This window comes from Nylanderia fulva, unplaced genomic scaffold (assembly GCF_048542155.1).
Source record: "Nylanderia fulva isolate GAGA-0341 unplaced genomic scaffold, ASM4854215v1 Scaffold2, whole genome shotgun sequence".
Lineage (NCBI taxonomy): Eukaryota > Metazoa > Arthropoda > Insecta > Hymenoptera > Formicidae > Nylanderia > Nylanderia fulva.
Window position 1 is genome coordinate 1,009,463 of NW_028190263.1, and position 14,911 is coordinate 1,024,373.

The 14,911-nt window shown below is 27.0% G+C and overlaps 3 protein-coding genes and 2 long non-coding RNA genes across 8 annotated transcripts; 4 read left to right on the plus strand and 1 right to left on the minus strand.

Annotated features, from left to right (window-relative positions):
- The first annotated feature begins 572 nt into the window (after positions 1 to 572).
- On the plus strand, positions 573 to 4,444 carry LOC146723401 (BBSome complex member BBS1-like). Of its 2 annotated transcripts, XM_085481956.1 has the most exons (7): positions 573 to 1,521; positions 1,746 to 1,923; positions 2,216 to 2,425; positions 2,541 to 2,836; positions 2,917 to 3,166; positions 3,312 to 3,491; positions 3,658 to 4,444. In XM_085481956.1, exons 1-7 carry the CDS (start codon positions 1,508 to 1,510, stop codon positions 4,282 to 4,284), a joined length of 1,755 nt encoding a protein of 584 aa, XP_085338082.1. In that variant the 5' UTR covers positions 573 to 1,507; the 3' UTR covers positions 4,285 to 4,444. The 2 variants fall into 2 exon arrangements, with proteins under 2 accessions (XP_085338082.1, XP_085338081.1); XM_085481955.1 differs by lacking the exon at positions 573 to 1,521 and having other exon boundaries at positions 1,562 to 1,923.
- A 320-nt stretch (positions 4,445 to 4,764) lies between these two features.
- On the plus strand, positions 4,765 to 6,836 carry Uch-L5 (ubiquitin carboxy-terminal hydrolase L5). The gene is made up of 6 exons (XM_029321417.1): positions 4,765 to 4,857; positions 5,109 to 5,175; positions 5,610 to 5,715; positions 5,855 to 6,042; positions 6,121 to 6,318; positions 6,424 to 6,836. Exons 1-6 carry the CDS (start codon positions 4,782 to 4,784, stop codon positions 6,725 to 6,727), a joined length of 939 nt encoding a protein of 312 aa, XP_029177250.1. The 5' UTR covers positions 4,765 to 4,781; the 3' UTR covers positions 6,728 to 6,836.
- LOC114945240 (transcription termination factor 1) lies at positions 6,837 to 9,672 on the minus strand. Of its 3 annotated transcripts, none has more exons than XM_029321355.2 (8): positions 9,091 to 9,672; positions 8,719 to 8,991; positions 8,441 to 8,629; positions 8,116 to 8,306; positions 7,837 to 8,006; positions 7,479 to 7,728; positions 7,224 to 7,372; positions 6,837 to 7,136 (listed from the first exon to the last, which is right to left on the minus strand). In XM_029321355.2, the coding sequence occupies exons 1-8, from the start codon at positions 9,406 to 9,408 to the stop codon at positions 6,982 to 6,984; spliced, it is 1,695 nt and encodes a 564-aa protein (XP_029177188.1). In that variant the 5' UTR covers positions 9,409 to 9,672; the 3' UTR covers positions 6,837 to 6,981. The 3 variants fall into 3 exon arrangements, with proteins under 3 accessions (XP_029177188.1, XP_029177189.1, XP_029177187.1); XM_029321356.2 differs by having other exon boundaries at positions 9,276 to 9,340; XM_029321354.2 differs by having other exon boundaries at positions 8,719 to 9,672.
- A 740-nt stretch (positions 9,673 to 10,412) lies between these two features.
- Positions 10,413 to 13,284, plus strand: LOC114945388 (uncharacterized). Its single transcript, XR_003822386.2, has 9 exons — positions 10,413 to 10,474; positions 11,538 to 11,615; positions 11,772 to 11,847; positions 12,003 to 12,081; positions 12,245 to 12,325; positions 12,532 to 12,603; positions 12,762 to 12,839; positions 12,996 to 13,071; positions 13,226 to 13,284. It is a non-coding gene; the product is annotated as an uncharacterized LOC114945388 (long non-coding RNA).
- A 200-nt stretch (positions 13,285 to 13,484) lies between these two features.
- LOC114945208 (uncharacterized) lies at positions 13,485 to 14,531 on the plus strand. The gene is made up of 4 exons (XR_003822360.2): positions 13,485 to 13,547; positions 13,746 to 13,823; positions 13,974 to 14,046; positions 14,420 to 14,531. It is a non-coding gene; the product is annotated as an uncharacterized LOC114945208 (long non-coding RNA).
- The last annotated feature ends 380 nt before the right edge of the window (positions 14,532 to 14,911 follow it).

Here is a 14,911-nt window from a genome sequence, read left to right on the forward strand (position 1 = left end):
TATTTTATAAGTTTTCGTTTCCAATTTGTAAAGGAATGTCGTATTGTATATCGATCTAAATCTCATATATGTCAAAAATATTGTGTGTGATTTTGAATATCGATGATATATTCGACGATACTTTCTTTTATAAAATATACTTATAAACATCAGTATTATATGATAATTTACAATGCCAATGTAAAGATATTATTTTCCATTTTAAAAGTATTTGTCAATTATTTATCATATAATTTATATTAGAATAGTAATTTCTACTATTCTAATATAAAATATAAATTATTATTATAAATAATAAAAGTATATTTGTATGTACATATATTTTATACTTTTTTTTAATACTATTTTATTTTATTATAAAGAATTTGATATAGCTTTTTTTATACACAGAGTAGTAGAAATTATTTTTATCTTAGGACTTCTTGAATGAATATAAGTTACGCACAATTACATATTGCGATAAATGTATATTTCTAAACTGTATAAAGCGATATATTAGAACATAAAATTGTATATGATATTAATAATATATATATATATATATTTTTTTTTTTAAATTAACAGATAATAGAAATGCATTAAAAGAAGTATAAATATGTTGTATGTGTAAAATTAAATTCAAAATTAGACGTAATAAAATTTAATCCTCGATCTATATTATACCCAGATAGCCACAATAATTATTCTGACATCAAAATGCATCATATTTTGATGGCAAATGATGCATTTTGACATCAAAATGATGTCATAATAATTACTGTGGCTATCTGGGTATATACTTATCAAATAATCAAATGATTAAATTTTGTGTGTACGTGTGTGTGTGTGTTAAGACAATGATTGCTATAATTATATAATAGCACATAATAATCCTTGTTAAAACAACTTTCATATATATGACATTCAATTTATATATATATATATATATATATATATATATATATATATATTTAATTTTTCCGCTTTTTTTTGTTATGTCTAAGTTACGTTAAAAAATCGATTTGTCTTATAAAACTTAATTTATTATTGATTAATCAAAAGGAGCAAAGATTTCTTGTTTCAAATACTTTGGTAGATTTTCGAATGCAACTTTAGAGAGAAATAATTTTATATATATATATATATGAAGTGCTGGGTATATATTGCTATGGAAACAGATGTACAAAACAAAACATGTGGCATGTGGCATTCTATTTCTATGATTATTAATTTTCAAATTTATATCATATACATTTATCTATATACATCTGTTTTTGGCATGGGATAAAAACGTGATAAAATGTCAATTTAAGATATTGTGAAACTGCCAATTATAGAATTGGCAAAATATTGTAAACACATGAAAAGATAAAAGATCCTATGTTAATCAATTTCAGATATATGTTTAATGTATATTGATATATAATATAGATATTATAACACAAACAAAAAGCTAAGATATGTAATTTGATAATGAAATAAGTTAACGATTTTTTTTTTACTGAAGAAGTGACAATAACTTGCAGTCATGCATGGTTTAAGGTAAAAAATTAAAAAAAAATTTTATTCGAATATGTTCTAACGATTTTTATCTTATAAAAAGGGATGGAGAGATTAATATATTCAAATTTATTATTTCAAAAATGTAAATTATTAAATCTTATATAAAATTCTTTAATACTTGCAAGTTGAATTAATAAGAATAATTCTGTTATTTTTGCTTATTGCACTTTATTTTTATTTTTAATGTATTTATTTATTTTTAGAGCAGATCATAAATCTCTCGGAGGACTCGGTACGAGTCGCTGGTTGGAAGCACTTTGGGAACCAAGTGCAGGTTTATTTGCTTTGCCAGGTGGACTTGATATGTTAGATATAAGTGGCGATGGAGATGCTAGGCTCATTTGTGCTGATTTAGGACCAGTAGGAGATGACTCGACAAAGGTATATGCATTTACATAATAAAAAGTTACTTATATATGTATATAATTAATTTATATTATTTAAATACTGTGGAGATTGCAAATGAATGAGTGATAAAGTAGTTGTATTTTCTTGTAAATGTGAATTATAGTATTTTTATATTTATAATTTGAACATAATCTCAAATCTTGAGAATAAAATGTAATTAAATAATGTTGAATTAATAAATATTTAAATTTTATCTTTCTCTTTTGAATTTTTTTATAATTTACTACTTTTTATAATTTCTAATATATTGTTTATTTGTATCTAGATACGAGTATATAAAGGAGGTGATCAAGTAACTGAACATAACATGATGGATCCACCTTGTGGTGTAGTTGGTTTTTATACAGAAAATGGAGAACATCGCTCGTCTGTAATAGCTGTAGGAGCTGGGGCCAGTGTATATATTTTCAAAAATATGAGACCCTTTTTCAAGTATTGTCTGCCACACATTGACGCTCATCCAAAAGAACGAGAGGTATATATACACTAGCAATAATATCCTTTTCTAGTTAATATAAATATAAGTTAATATAAGTATAAGTTAATTTATGTATTTTTGTCGTGAATAGTATCTCAATAATTTGATGTAGATTTGGCATAAATGCGGATTGGATGAGGAAATAAATGTGCTGACACTTGTGGATGATTTGGAACTATTGCTAAAAGAACTCGGTGCATCATATCTTTCACCTCGCACATTAAAATTTCTGTCTCTGGACAATAATTTACGATTGAGCTTTGTCGAGCAGTATAGAAGGCTACCGCTTGTCAAAGTCAATGCTCTAACAACAATTGCAATCATCCGGAGGGATTCATGGAATGATCCCGCCAGTAGCTGTTTAATATTAGGAACTGAGGTTGGCGAAGTTCTCATTTTGGATCCTAGGTATTTTTCTTGTATGATTAAAAGAGATCGTTCGATATTTTATAAATATTATTTATTGGTATGGATATTATTTGTCACAGAGCTTTTTCAATCATGGATAAACATCAGTTAGAGTGGCCACCAGTGTCATTTGCCAGTTGTGGTTTATGGACTGGTGATGGTCGCATAATGGTCATCGGAAGGGATGGAAAAATAGGAGCAATTAGAAGAGGAAGTCCTGTAAAACTTTGGGAACCATTGCCAGCACCAGCAGTAGCTATTTCCATTCTTACTTCTGAAGGTGCTGCAGTAGCTGTTATGGATGGTACTTTAGTAGGATTTTCAAAAAGAGTAAGTTGAATACATATCTTTTCCAGATAAAAGTTTATGTATATATTATGTATATATTTGATTGACAATGGCATATACTATTTCAAAAATATTACATTATAATGTATATGTTAGATTTTTTCATAAATATAAAAATTTCTTACAGGGAATTAAATTATGGTATATCAGTATTCCTGGCATGATATTAGATTTAGTGAGTTTACCAGTACCGCAAAGTGGACTATCGTTATTAGCTGTAAGCACAGCAGGCTATGGAGTACGCATTTATGATGGAAAACATCATGTGGATACAGTGAAAATTATGGAACCTGTATCTGCTCTTAAGGTACCTTTTACATAAAAATGTATTTTGTTAAAAAAATATTGATATAAATTATAAAAATATTGATATAAATATTGATATAAATATTGATATAATTTACATATATATACCATATGTGTATGTATTCTTAATATATATAAATATAAGTTAATTTTATTTTTACAAATAGTATGGACGAATGGGACAAGAGGAACGAACAATAGCTATGATTACTGTCGGCGGAGGTTTATGTATGAAGATATTAAAACGCACTGCTGATTTCAATGTGAACAATTCAATATCAAATTCGTCATCATGCAATACATCCAAGTTCTCTATACCAAAAAAAACACGATTATTTGTCGATCAAACGATAAGAGAGAGAGCCGAAGCGAAGAAAATTCATAACACCTTTCAGCAAGGCTTTCTTCGTTTACGTTTAACAACTGCTAAACGAGCATCCGAAAATTTAAGCGAAACTCAAGTAACAGGACCAAATCCTATTACATTGGAAGCAAATGTCCTCGGTTTGGGTCCCAATTACATGATTCGAATTATAGTAACAAATATCTCTGAAGGTTTATCATATACAGAATTGTATCTTCTCTGTAGACCCGAGGATACTGATGTGAATCCTCGTGTGATAGATTTGCCTTTGTTACCCAGTGCTATACCTATACCTATAACTGTTAGCGCGAACTTAAAAGGCCAAATATCGGGAAAGATTAAGATATTACTATGCAAAAAATCAAATCCAAAACCTTTAGCTGTAACGACTGTAATTTTGCCAGCTGCTGAAGAAGATTTTGAAATCTAAAGAATACAGTTATATAAATTTTAAATAAAAATTGTCATGTGTTATCACTTTTTAGAATATATATACATATATATGGAAAATTTGTCTTTAATATTTTTGCATATCTATGTATAATTAAAAAATTTTTAAATACCAATAAAAAATAAATTATTTTTTCTTACTCTTTTATTTTATTCTATTTTTTATAATATTAATTGTATGTATTTCTTATTGTTTTTTTCTAATTTTTATATATTTGAATTTTTATCAATAAAATTTTTCATTGAATAGTTTACATTAAAGATATATTAGTAATCATTAATTAGCATTTAATTAATCAATCAGAATATTCTTATCCTTTTCATTTTTAATGATAATCAAATGATAATACGAATGCATTCTATAATTTATATTTGCCGCCAAATGGCGCAGCGATCGATTAAAATTTTTTATACACTAGACTAGGTCTACACTAGCATATGAATATTGTGTATGTGTGACGTGACAGTTTATAAAATATGGCGGACTCCGCAGGAAATTGGTGTCTCATTGAGAGTGATCCTGGTGTTTTTACAGAATTAATTAAAGAATTTGGTAAGTACATTTCCAATTATTTCAGATTATATTGTAGTAAAATTCATCTACTCTATAGTAAAATCTCTGTGCATTATTTTTATGATAGCATAATTATAAACTGCGCTTATCGAGGTTATACACTCATGAATAAAGAATTTTGATACTTTTTGTGATAAATTTCGGAATTTCTTTTTATTTTATGAATGAGTCATAAAATCAATTCACATTAGTGTATATACATATATGTATATATATATAAATTTTTTCAGGTGTCAAAGGAGCACAAGTGGAAGAATTATGGAGTTTGGATGATGATCAAATTTTTGAAGATTTGAAGTAAATTCATTTTGCATAATATAAATATTAAAATTATTATGTTAAAAGATAGTCTCTTAAAAGATAATCATATACATGAAAGATTAAACATCATTAATATGACTATATTAACATATAGTAACTATACTTTTTACAGCTTTTATTCTTATTTATACTTTATTTTTCTTTATGGTGAAATTGTATATTTATTTTAACTGTACAAAATATGAAAAATATTCAATGGATAAAAACAACAACATGTTAATCATTTTATATTAATAATTTTAAAGAGATTAACACTTGTTATCTTTATATCTTGGATTACTTTTATATAATACCACTTTTTTTTTATACATATGTAAACACACATTTATTCCTTTATATTATACTATTTTAATTATATTTATACCATATTTTTGTATTATATTAAATGATATAAATAATTTTTCTGATAGGCCCATACATGGCTTAATATTTTTATTTAAATGGGTACAAGATGATGAATTATCAGGAAATATTGTACGTGATCATAGATTGGACAAAATATTTTTTGCAAAACAAGTATGTATGCAATTATTATTTTACGATTATTTGATTGAACCTATATATGAGATAATTTTATTGGTTTATGTGTATTTATTTTTTCATAATAGAAATTGGATTTTTATATTTTATTTTTAATATAATGATATTTATTTAGGTAATAAACAATGCCTGTGCAACACAAGCTATATTGAGTGTTTTATTAAATTGTAAACACTCAGACATATCTTTAGGACCAAATTTAGAGGAATTTAAAAATTTCTGTCAAAGTTTTGATGCAAATATGCGTGGACTTGCACTCAGTAATTCTGATGTTATAAGAGAAGTGCATAATTCTTTTTCCAGGTATGTATTCTTTTAACTAACTGTTCAACAATTATTTATTAATGTCATGAATAGTTCTGAATTGTAAAAAAATTTTAGACAAACCTTATTCGAATATGACTCCAAGCAAGCATCTAAAGACGACGATGTATTTCATTTTGTGAGTTACGTTCCAATTGATGGCCATTTGTATGAATTGGATGGATTAAAAGAAGGTCCAATTGATTTAGGCCCATGTTCAATGGGAGACCAATGGGTACAAGCTGCAAAGCCTATAATTCAAAAACGAATAAACAAGTAAGTCTCTTATCAAATATAACTCAATAACTATATACAAATAAATGCATGTAAATTGCTTACCAGCTGTATATTATAAATATACAAATATTATTATGAATACAGGTATAATGAAGGCGAAATTCATTTTAATTTGATGGCTATAGTAACAGACAGAAAAACTTTATATGAAAGGCAAAAAGCCAATGTCTGCGATCCTGCAGAACTAGAACGTTTGCAATCACTAATTGAGGAAGAAATAAGAAAGTCGAAAAGATACCAAATAGAGAATATTAGAAGGAAACATAATTATTTACCACTAATTATGGAACTCTTGAAGATTCTTGCTAAAGAAGGCAAGCTTGTACATCTGTATCAAAAGGCAAAGGATAAAGCACTCGAAAAGGAGTCAAAGAAAAATAAGGTGTAAAATTATTTAAAGAAAAAAATTAAACTTTGAAAATTAATTTTATTATAGCAGAGGAAAATCAGTCACTGTATCAATCTTTTTTTTAAATAAATAGTTAATTGCATAATAATTTCCTTTCCATTTTTATTTTACATTGTCCAACAATTTAAAGTACATTGAAAATAAATTTTATATGTATTTCATTGTATGTATCTGAGAAGTATTAAAAATATACACTGTAGGATATTAGAATTATTAGTATTAAAATCGACTTTCTAATTATCAGAATTAGTCGTAAGTGTATCATTACTATCTTCTGCATTTAATAAATAAATCTTTCCTTTTTTATGTACTATTCTAGGTAGAAATTTATCTGTTAAAGCCTCTTTAATTTCGGGGATTTTAATATGATATAGGTATTCCACAATATCTGCAAATGCAAAGTTTTTCATATGAAAACTATATATATATATATATATATATTTAAAAATATACTTTAAATATCATTTAATGTTACCTGCAAAATTTTCCATGTCGTTTATATTACATTCTTGAACTAGGTAAAAAAAGGTTTTACAAAGAAATACTGCAGTTGTTCCATCCAAATGTTTTGCGACATTGGGCCATACAATTTCGCGAGTATTTGATATTCCTTTTTCATATATACTGCAATAATGAATTGTACATACTTATACATAGCAATCTAATCATATATGTTAAAATCGATTTGTATACTTCTTATAATAAATATAATTAAGTTCATGTTACTAACTATTCAATTAGCTGTATTTTAATATCGTTTAAGTAGACAGGATTTGGACTGAATAATTGCAAATGCAATTGATGTTGCCAAAATGATTTCAAAATATTTTCATCAATATTTAATTGCTCTTCCATTTTCTGCCACACTGACTTTGGAATTATAGCATTTTTTAATTCTCTTATATCCTCACTTAATGTTACATTAAGTAAAGTTTTTATAAACTTTTTGATTAATGACAATGTCCATATAATGTTTGACGCTGTAAATTAAATAAATTTGAAAATACACAGATGCAAACATTTAAATTTAGGGAAAAAGGGGAAACTATATAAATATAATATTTAATGATATATCACAAAATACATACGTTCTTTTTCTGAATCAGTTTCAATCTTTTTGAGATACTGATATCGTTTAATAATTGATCGTCTTGTTCGCTTTAGTAACTTTGCTAATTCAATATATTTAGTATTACGCTTATTAAATTCTTCATTCCGTATATACATTAAAATTTTGTTATCTTCTTCTAATGTATATCTGAAACATAAACATTATTACAGAATGTATGTAAGAAATCCAAGTTTAATTAAAAATTTTATTATTTATTTATGCACTATCATATTATCATTCATTTATATATACATACCTAGCATAAGTAATTTTTTTACAATATATTACTTTAAATCTGGCATAAACACTATGTAAAGTCCGCCAAGGTAATCCATTTGCTAAAAATTGTACAAATTTCTGTCTTTCTTTCACACTGCTTATATAATATTTTTCATTATGTCTCCATTTAAGGAATGGTGTAACCATCTTTGTGTTCCAATCATGAAGCTAAAAAATATATATAAATATATTTTATACATGATATAACAAAAATTATACATGATATAATAAAATGATAAAATTTATTACACACTATACATGATACATCTAAAATATAACAAATAATCATATACTGTATATACCTGGCAAAATGTTTCCCAATTTTTTGTAATAACTTTATCTTCCGCAGGTGTATATAGACCTTTTCGAAGTGGTCCATATCTCTCAAATAATTTTTTCTCTTGCCTTGTTGGTGCATGAGATCCAGTATTTTCAATTTTATGTTGTGGTGGTACTTTATGTATCAGTTTTATACACAGCGAACATAATTTCTATATGAAAAAAATAATTAAAATTTTTATTCAAACACGATATAATAAATAAATATACCTATGTATAATAGTCAAAATATATCAATTACATTTATGAAAGGTAATGGTAACTCTTCCTCTTCTTCCACGTTTTTCAATTCTTTTAAAAGATGTTTCTCTTTTTTATTCAACTTACATGTTGATTTTTTAAAAGGATTATTCACATTACTAATTTGTTTGTCATGTAGATATTTAGATTTTTCTTGTTTTATCGATTGTGATTTTGAATTCACAAGTGATGTGTCAACATTTTTTTCTTCACAATCACTAATAAAAAGAGGATCTGTGACTGGATCTTTATTTGTTAGACTGTCATCAGTTTCCTGTAGTACAAAATTAGTATCCATTAAAGATAAAATATCTGATACCTTAGTATCCTCAAAATGTACTGCAGAATTTAAATCATGTAATAAATTGCTTACTTCAAATTCGTTAAAATTGTCCATATTATTTAATTCGGATTTAAATATATTGTAATCACTACTAGTGCTAATTGTTTGTCTTCTTTGTGAATTTATTTGAATTGCTTTCGCAGATTGTAAGTCATTTTCCTGTTCTTTAAATATTGGATTCTCGAATATATTTTCTAGTAAAAATATATTCTTACCATTTTGAGAATTATTCATATTCTCATCTTTATAATCTGTATCGTTCAAATTTTGTAGGTTATCTGCCTTGTCAGGACTATTAAATACATCATTGGGACTTCTTATTTCATTTTCATATTTATTTATATTCATCCCGATATTTATTGTCTATTATACTTTTTCTTTAATTTTATATTCGTTTTTAGGTTGATATGTCAGATGTGATTACAATTTTATATATTTTTAAATATATTTTGTTAATTTATTTTTATTTCATTTCATATAAATAAATATATTATTTAACTTGTTTCAATCATATACTTTCCTTTTTCTGCAACTTTAATAAAAAGAAAAGTTAAAAAAATGGAGTGAGCTTTTAAAGAAACAGAAACGACGTCACAATGCGTGAAAGAAATTTTAAGATAGCGTTCGAAAATCTCTTCTACAAAGTGCAGAATTCAACTGACCAATCAGAGACCCCTTTGAGATCTCTTTGTTCTGATTGGTCAATCGAACGCTTCACTCTAGGGGTGCGTTCCGTTATGCACTGCAAGTACTGGCACTATGACGTCATGCAAGTGTACTGTTGACAGCGTTCCTTTTTAATTTTGTGCACTTTGAAGCTACTGCAAAATAGTAAAACGGAACGCACTACAGTACGCTTTCAGCAGACTTTTAACTAACCTTTTTCGCTAATAATCATCGAGTGAAAAATTGGTGAAATGGATAATACCATTATTGCATTAATTACATATAATTTAATCGAGAATATATATGATTCGAGTGAGTCATCAAGTGAAAGCGATTTGGAAATGGAATTAATAAATGAAATGAGACGACAAATTAAAATACCTAGAATAAAATGTAAAAATTACGTTAAAAATATTGTATCATTATATTCAGATATGGAATTTAAAAGTTAGTTCCATCGTACACATGGAGGTAGCCATCTTGATTACTGCGAGTGCTTTACCTCGCCGGTTGCAGTAATCGCAACAGGAAATAACGTCAAAATTAATGACGTCATATACTCATGATAGTACTTTCGCAGTGCACTGCTATCTATATCGGAACGCTATTGGTAGTACTGTCAGTACTTGTAGTGCATAACGGAACGCACCCTAGGTGGACATATTTTCGAACACACTCTAGTGCTGCCCTCTTGTGGATTTATTGTACGGAATCAACGTTCCCGCGTTCGTCGCCGGTACGTGAAAGTGTGAGTATTTGAGTATTATAATTAGTTGATTGAGAATTAATTAATTAATCTATACGTAGTCAATTATTATACAAATCCTATCGCGTCGCGCGTATCAACATCGCAATCGCAATCGCAGGCGCGAGATTGATCTCGTCGGTCGAGAATCTCGCTCAAACATATGGGTCCTTCGACGTGTGGCGTGACGTCACAGCTCGAACCGCCAAAAGTTCACGCGAGCAAGTCTACTGAGGATGGGTCGAATTACCGGGTGCGCTTTCGACGCGAAAATCTCGGAGTTTTTCGGCGTTGTCGATCGTATTCCAAGTGGGCGATTGCGCGTTTCTGGTTGTACTTCAGCATCATCGTGTCGAAGTAGTCTTCCGCGACGAGCGAAGCTCGTAATTATCGCAAAAATCGTGGATCGACGACAACAAAGTATCGCCGCCATATTGCTATTATTTATTTCAATATCTTCGTTGCCCTCGTAAAATTTTGTCGTGATCGTCAAGTCGGAAAATACTTGGCAAAAAGGCAGAAGTGCATACTAATCGTACATTATGGAAATACGCGACGATCGCGAGTGTATATAGTGTTCGGATAACAATCCTTGTTTCGCGAAGTGTCGGGTCCTCGGAATCTTCGCTCCAGAAGATGATTCCTGGAATCGGGACGCCGCTGCTCGAGCCGGGCGATTCTCGGTATTTGTGCCATTACGAATTTTATCTATCCGAGTTTCGACGCAACTTTTTGGTACTCAATTGTTCGGAGATATCGCACGTCGATAGCTCGGAAATCGCGACGATTACGTTCTCCGAAATTCGACCGAAAATTTTTACTCTGAACAAAGTTACAAGTACTTGCACAGCATTTCCGAAATACGATATGCTCGACAATAAATAATTCGGCTCGGGCCAAACAGGCTCGAAGGTAATGAGATTTTATGTTTATTTTAATATTTCACGATTGAAATTTAATAATTCGAAAGAATTTCTTCAGAATAATTAAGTAATTAAAATATAAAAATTTAATTTAATTTATTATAATGAATATATCATAATTGTAATCGATATGATTATTTCAGATGCAGATATGGATGTATTTTTTACAAATTTGGTGTTACAGCATCGAAGAATTTGGGCCAATCAAGATCAATTTGAAGGTAAAGAGATTTGATGTTTATTTTAATATTTCACACGGTTGACATTTAATAATTTGAAAGAATCTCCTCAGAATATTTAAATAATTATATAAAAAATTTAATCTAATTTATTATAATAAATATACCATAATTTTCATTGATTATTTGTTGTTTCAGATACACGTGTAATTGTATTTCTCATGAATTTGGCATTGCAGCATTGAAGGGTTGAAGACCAAGGATCTACTCCAAGGTAAAGTTGATATATTTATTTTAATATTATGTAGTTAATATTTAATAACTTGAAAGAATCTTCTCAGAATAATTAAATAATTATTACAATATGAATTTAATTCAATTTATTATAATAAATATACCATAACTTTAATTCGTTATTTATTGTTTCAGATGCATGATATGGTTGTATTTTTCACGAATTTGGCGTTGCAGAATCAAAGGATTTGGGCCCATCAAGATCAATTTGAAGGTAAAGAGATTTGATGTTTATTTTAATATTTCACAGTTGTTTAATAACTTGAAAGAATCTTCAGTATAATTAAACAATTATTATAATGTAAATTTTATTTTATTTATTATAATGAATATATCATAATTTTAATTGACATGATTATTTGTTGCTTCAATTGCAGATGTGATTATACCTATTTCTGATGACTTTGGCGTTGCAGTACCGAAGGATTCGGTTCGGGTCAAGCAGGATCGACTCCAAGGTAAAGAGTTGATATGTTTATTTTAATATTTCACAGTTGAAATTTAATGATTTGAAAGAATCTCGTCAGTATAATTGAATACTTATTATAATATAATTTATTTAATTTATATTAAATATATATTTTATTTATATTTTATTTATTTTTTAATTTATTATAATGAATATACCATAATTTTAATTGATTATTTGTTGCTTCAATTGCAGATGTGGATATATTTCTCACAAATTTGGCATTGCAACACTGAAGGATTTGGGCCAAGCAGGATTGACTCCAAGGTATAGAGTTGATATGTTTATTTTAATATCTTATGGTTGAAATTTAATAATTTGAAAAAAATCTCCTTAGTATAATTAAATACTTACTATAATATATATGTTTAATTTAATTTATTATAATGAATATACCATAATTGTAATCGATATGATTATTTCAGATGCAGATGTGGATGTATTTTTCACGAATTTGGCGTTACAGCATTAAAGGATTTGGGCCAAGCAGAATCGATTCGAAAGTAAAGAGATTTGATGTTTATTTTAATATTTCACACGGTTGACATTTAATAATTTGAAAGAATCTCCTCAGAATATTTAAATAATTATATAAAAAATTTAATCTAATTTATTATAATAAATATACCATAATTTTCATTGATTATTTGTTGTTTCAGATGCACATGTAATTGTATTTCTCATGAATTTGGCGTTGCAGCATTGAAGGGTTGAAGACCAAGGATCTACTCCAAGGTAAAGTTGATATATTTATTTTAATATTATGTAGTTAATATTTAATAACTTGAAAGAATCTTCTCAGAATAATTAAATAATTATTACAATATAAATTAATTCAATTTATTATAATAAATATACCATAACATTAATTTGTTATTTATTGTTTCAGATGTATGATATGGTTGTATTTTTCACGAATTTGGCGTTGCAGCATCGAAGGATTTGGGCTAATCAAGATACAATTGAAGGTAAAGAGATTTGATATTTATTTTAATATTTCACATTTGTTTAATTAACTTGAAAGAATCTCTTCAGTATAATTAAACAATTATTATAATGTAAATTCTATTTTATTTATTATAATGAATACATTATAATTTTAATTGACATGATTATTTGTTGCTTCAATTGCAGATGTGATTATATTTCTGATGACTTTGGCGTTGCAGCACCGAAGGATTCGGTTCGGATCAAGTAGGATCGACTCCAAGGTAAAGAGTTGATATGTTTATTTTAATATTTCACAGTTGAAATTTAATGATTTGAAAGAATCTCGTCAGTATAATTGAATACTTATTATAATATAATTTATTTAATTTATATTATATATATATTATTCATATTTTATTTATTTTTTAATTTATTATAATGAATGTACCATAATTTTAATTGATTATTTGTTGCTTTAGTTGCAGATGTGGATATATTTCTCACGAATTTGGCGTTGCAGCATTGAAGGATTTGGGCCAAGCAGAATCGACTCGAAAGTAAAGAGATTTTATATTTATTTTAATATTTTATGGTTAAAATTTAAAAATTCGAAACAATCTCAGTACAATTAAATAATTATAATATAAAAATTTAATTTATTATAATGAATATACCATAATTTTAATTGATTGTTATTTTAAATGCAGATGTGGTATTTCTCACGATTTGGCGTTGCAGCACCGAAGGATTCGGTTCGGGCCAAACAGGATCGATTCGAAGGTAAAGAGATTTTATATTTATTTTAATATTTCACGGTTGAAATTTAATAATTTAAAAGAATGTACTCAGAATATTTAAATACTTATAATATAAATTTAATTTAATTTATTATAATGAAGATAAGGTTTTATTATATAAAATTCTTTTTATTTTAATAATGAATATACATCACAAGAGAGTAAGTTTATAGATTTTATTTTAATTAAAAATTTTATATTATTTTTCTATTTATAATTAATTTTTTGTTATTTTGTACAATAATTTTTACACTATTTTAATAAATAACGTTATTGTAAAGGAAAATTATATTTTTAATTGTTAAATATACTTATTTAATTTATTAAATCTAATTTATATTATTTTTTTGTTGCAGGTCCGAGATGACTGATCCTGAATCAGCGATATTGGTGAGTCAAATTTAAGGTACTAAATCGCTATCTTTGAAATCAATGCGATCTCTTTTCTTATATATATATTTGCGTGGCAATCATCAAGATAATATAAATTAAAGTTACGAAAATATCTCTATAGAAATTTATATATTAGTATATTAAAAAACGATTTTTTTCATATATTATAATCCTTTTAATTTCAATAATTATAATATGTGATATAATAAAAGGCCAACTTAACGAGCTTATATGCTAATAATTGAAAAATTTTTATTTATTAATTTACGTCATACTATACAAAAGTTACGATAAACGTTTCGACTGTACGACAGTCTTTCTCAATATCCTAATAATATGTTAAAAAATTAATTTAGTCATTTCGACATCATAAATAAATACAACAATTATAAGATTATATGACGAACGCAGTACAAAATTCATGATTGTTGGCATGAGTTAGAGCGTCAGATGCT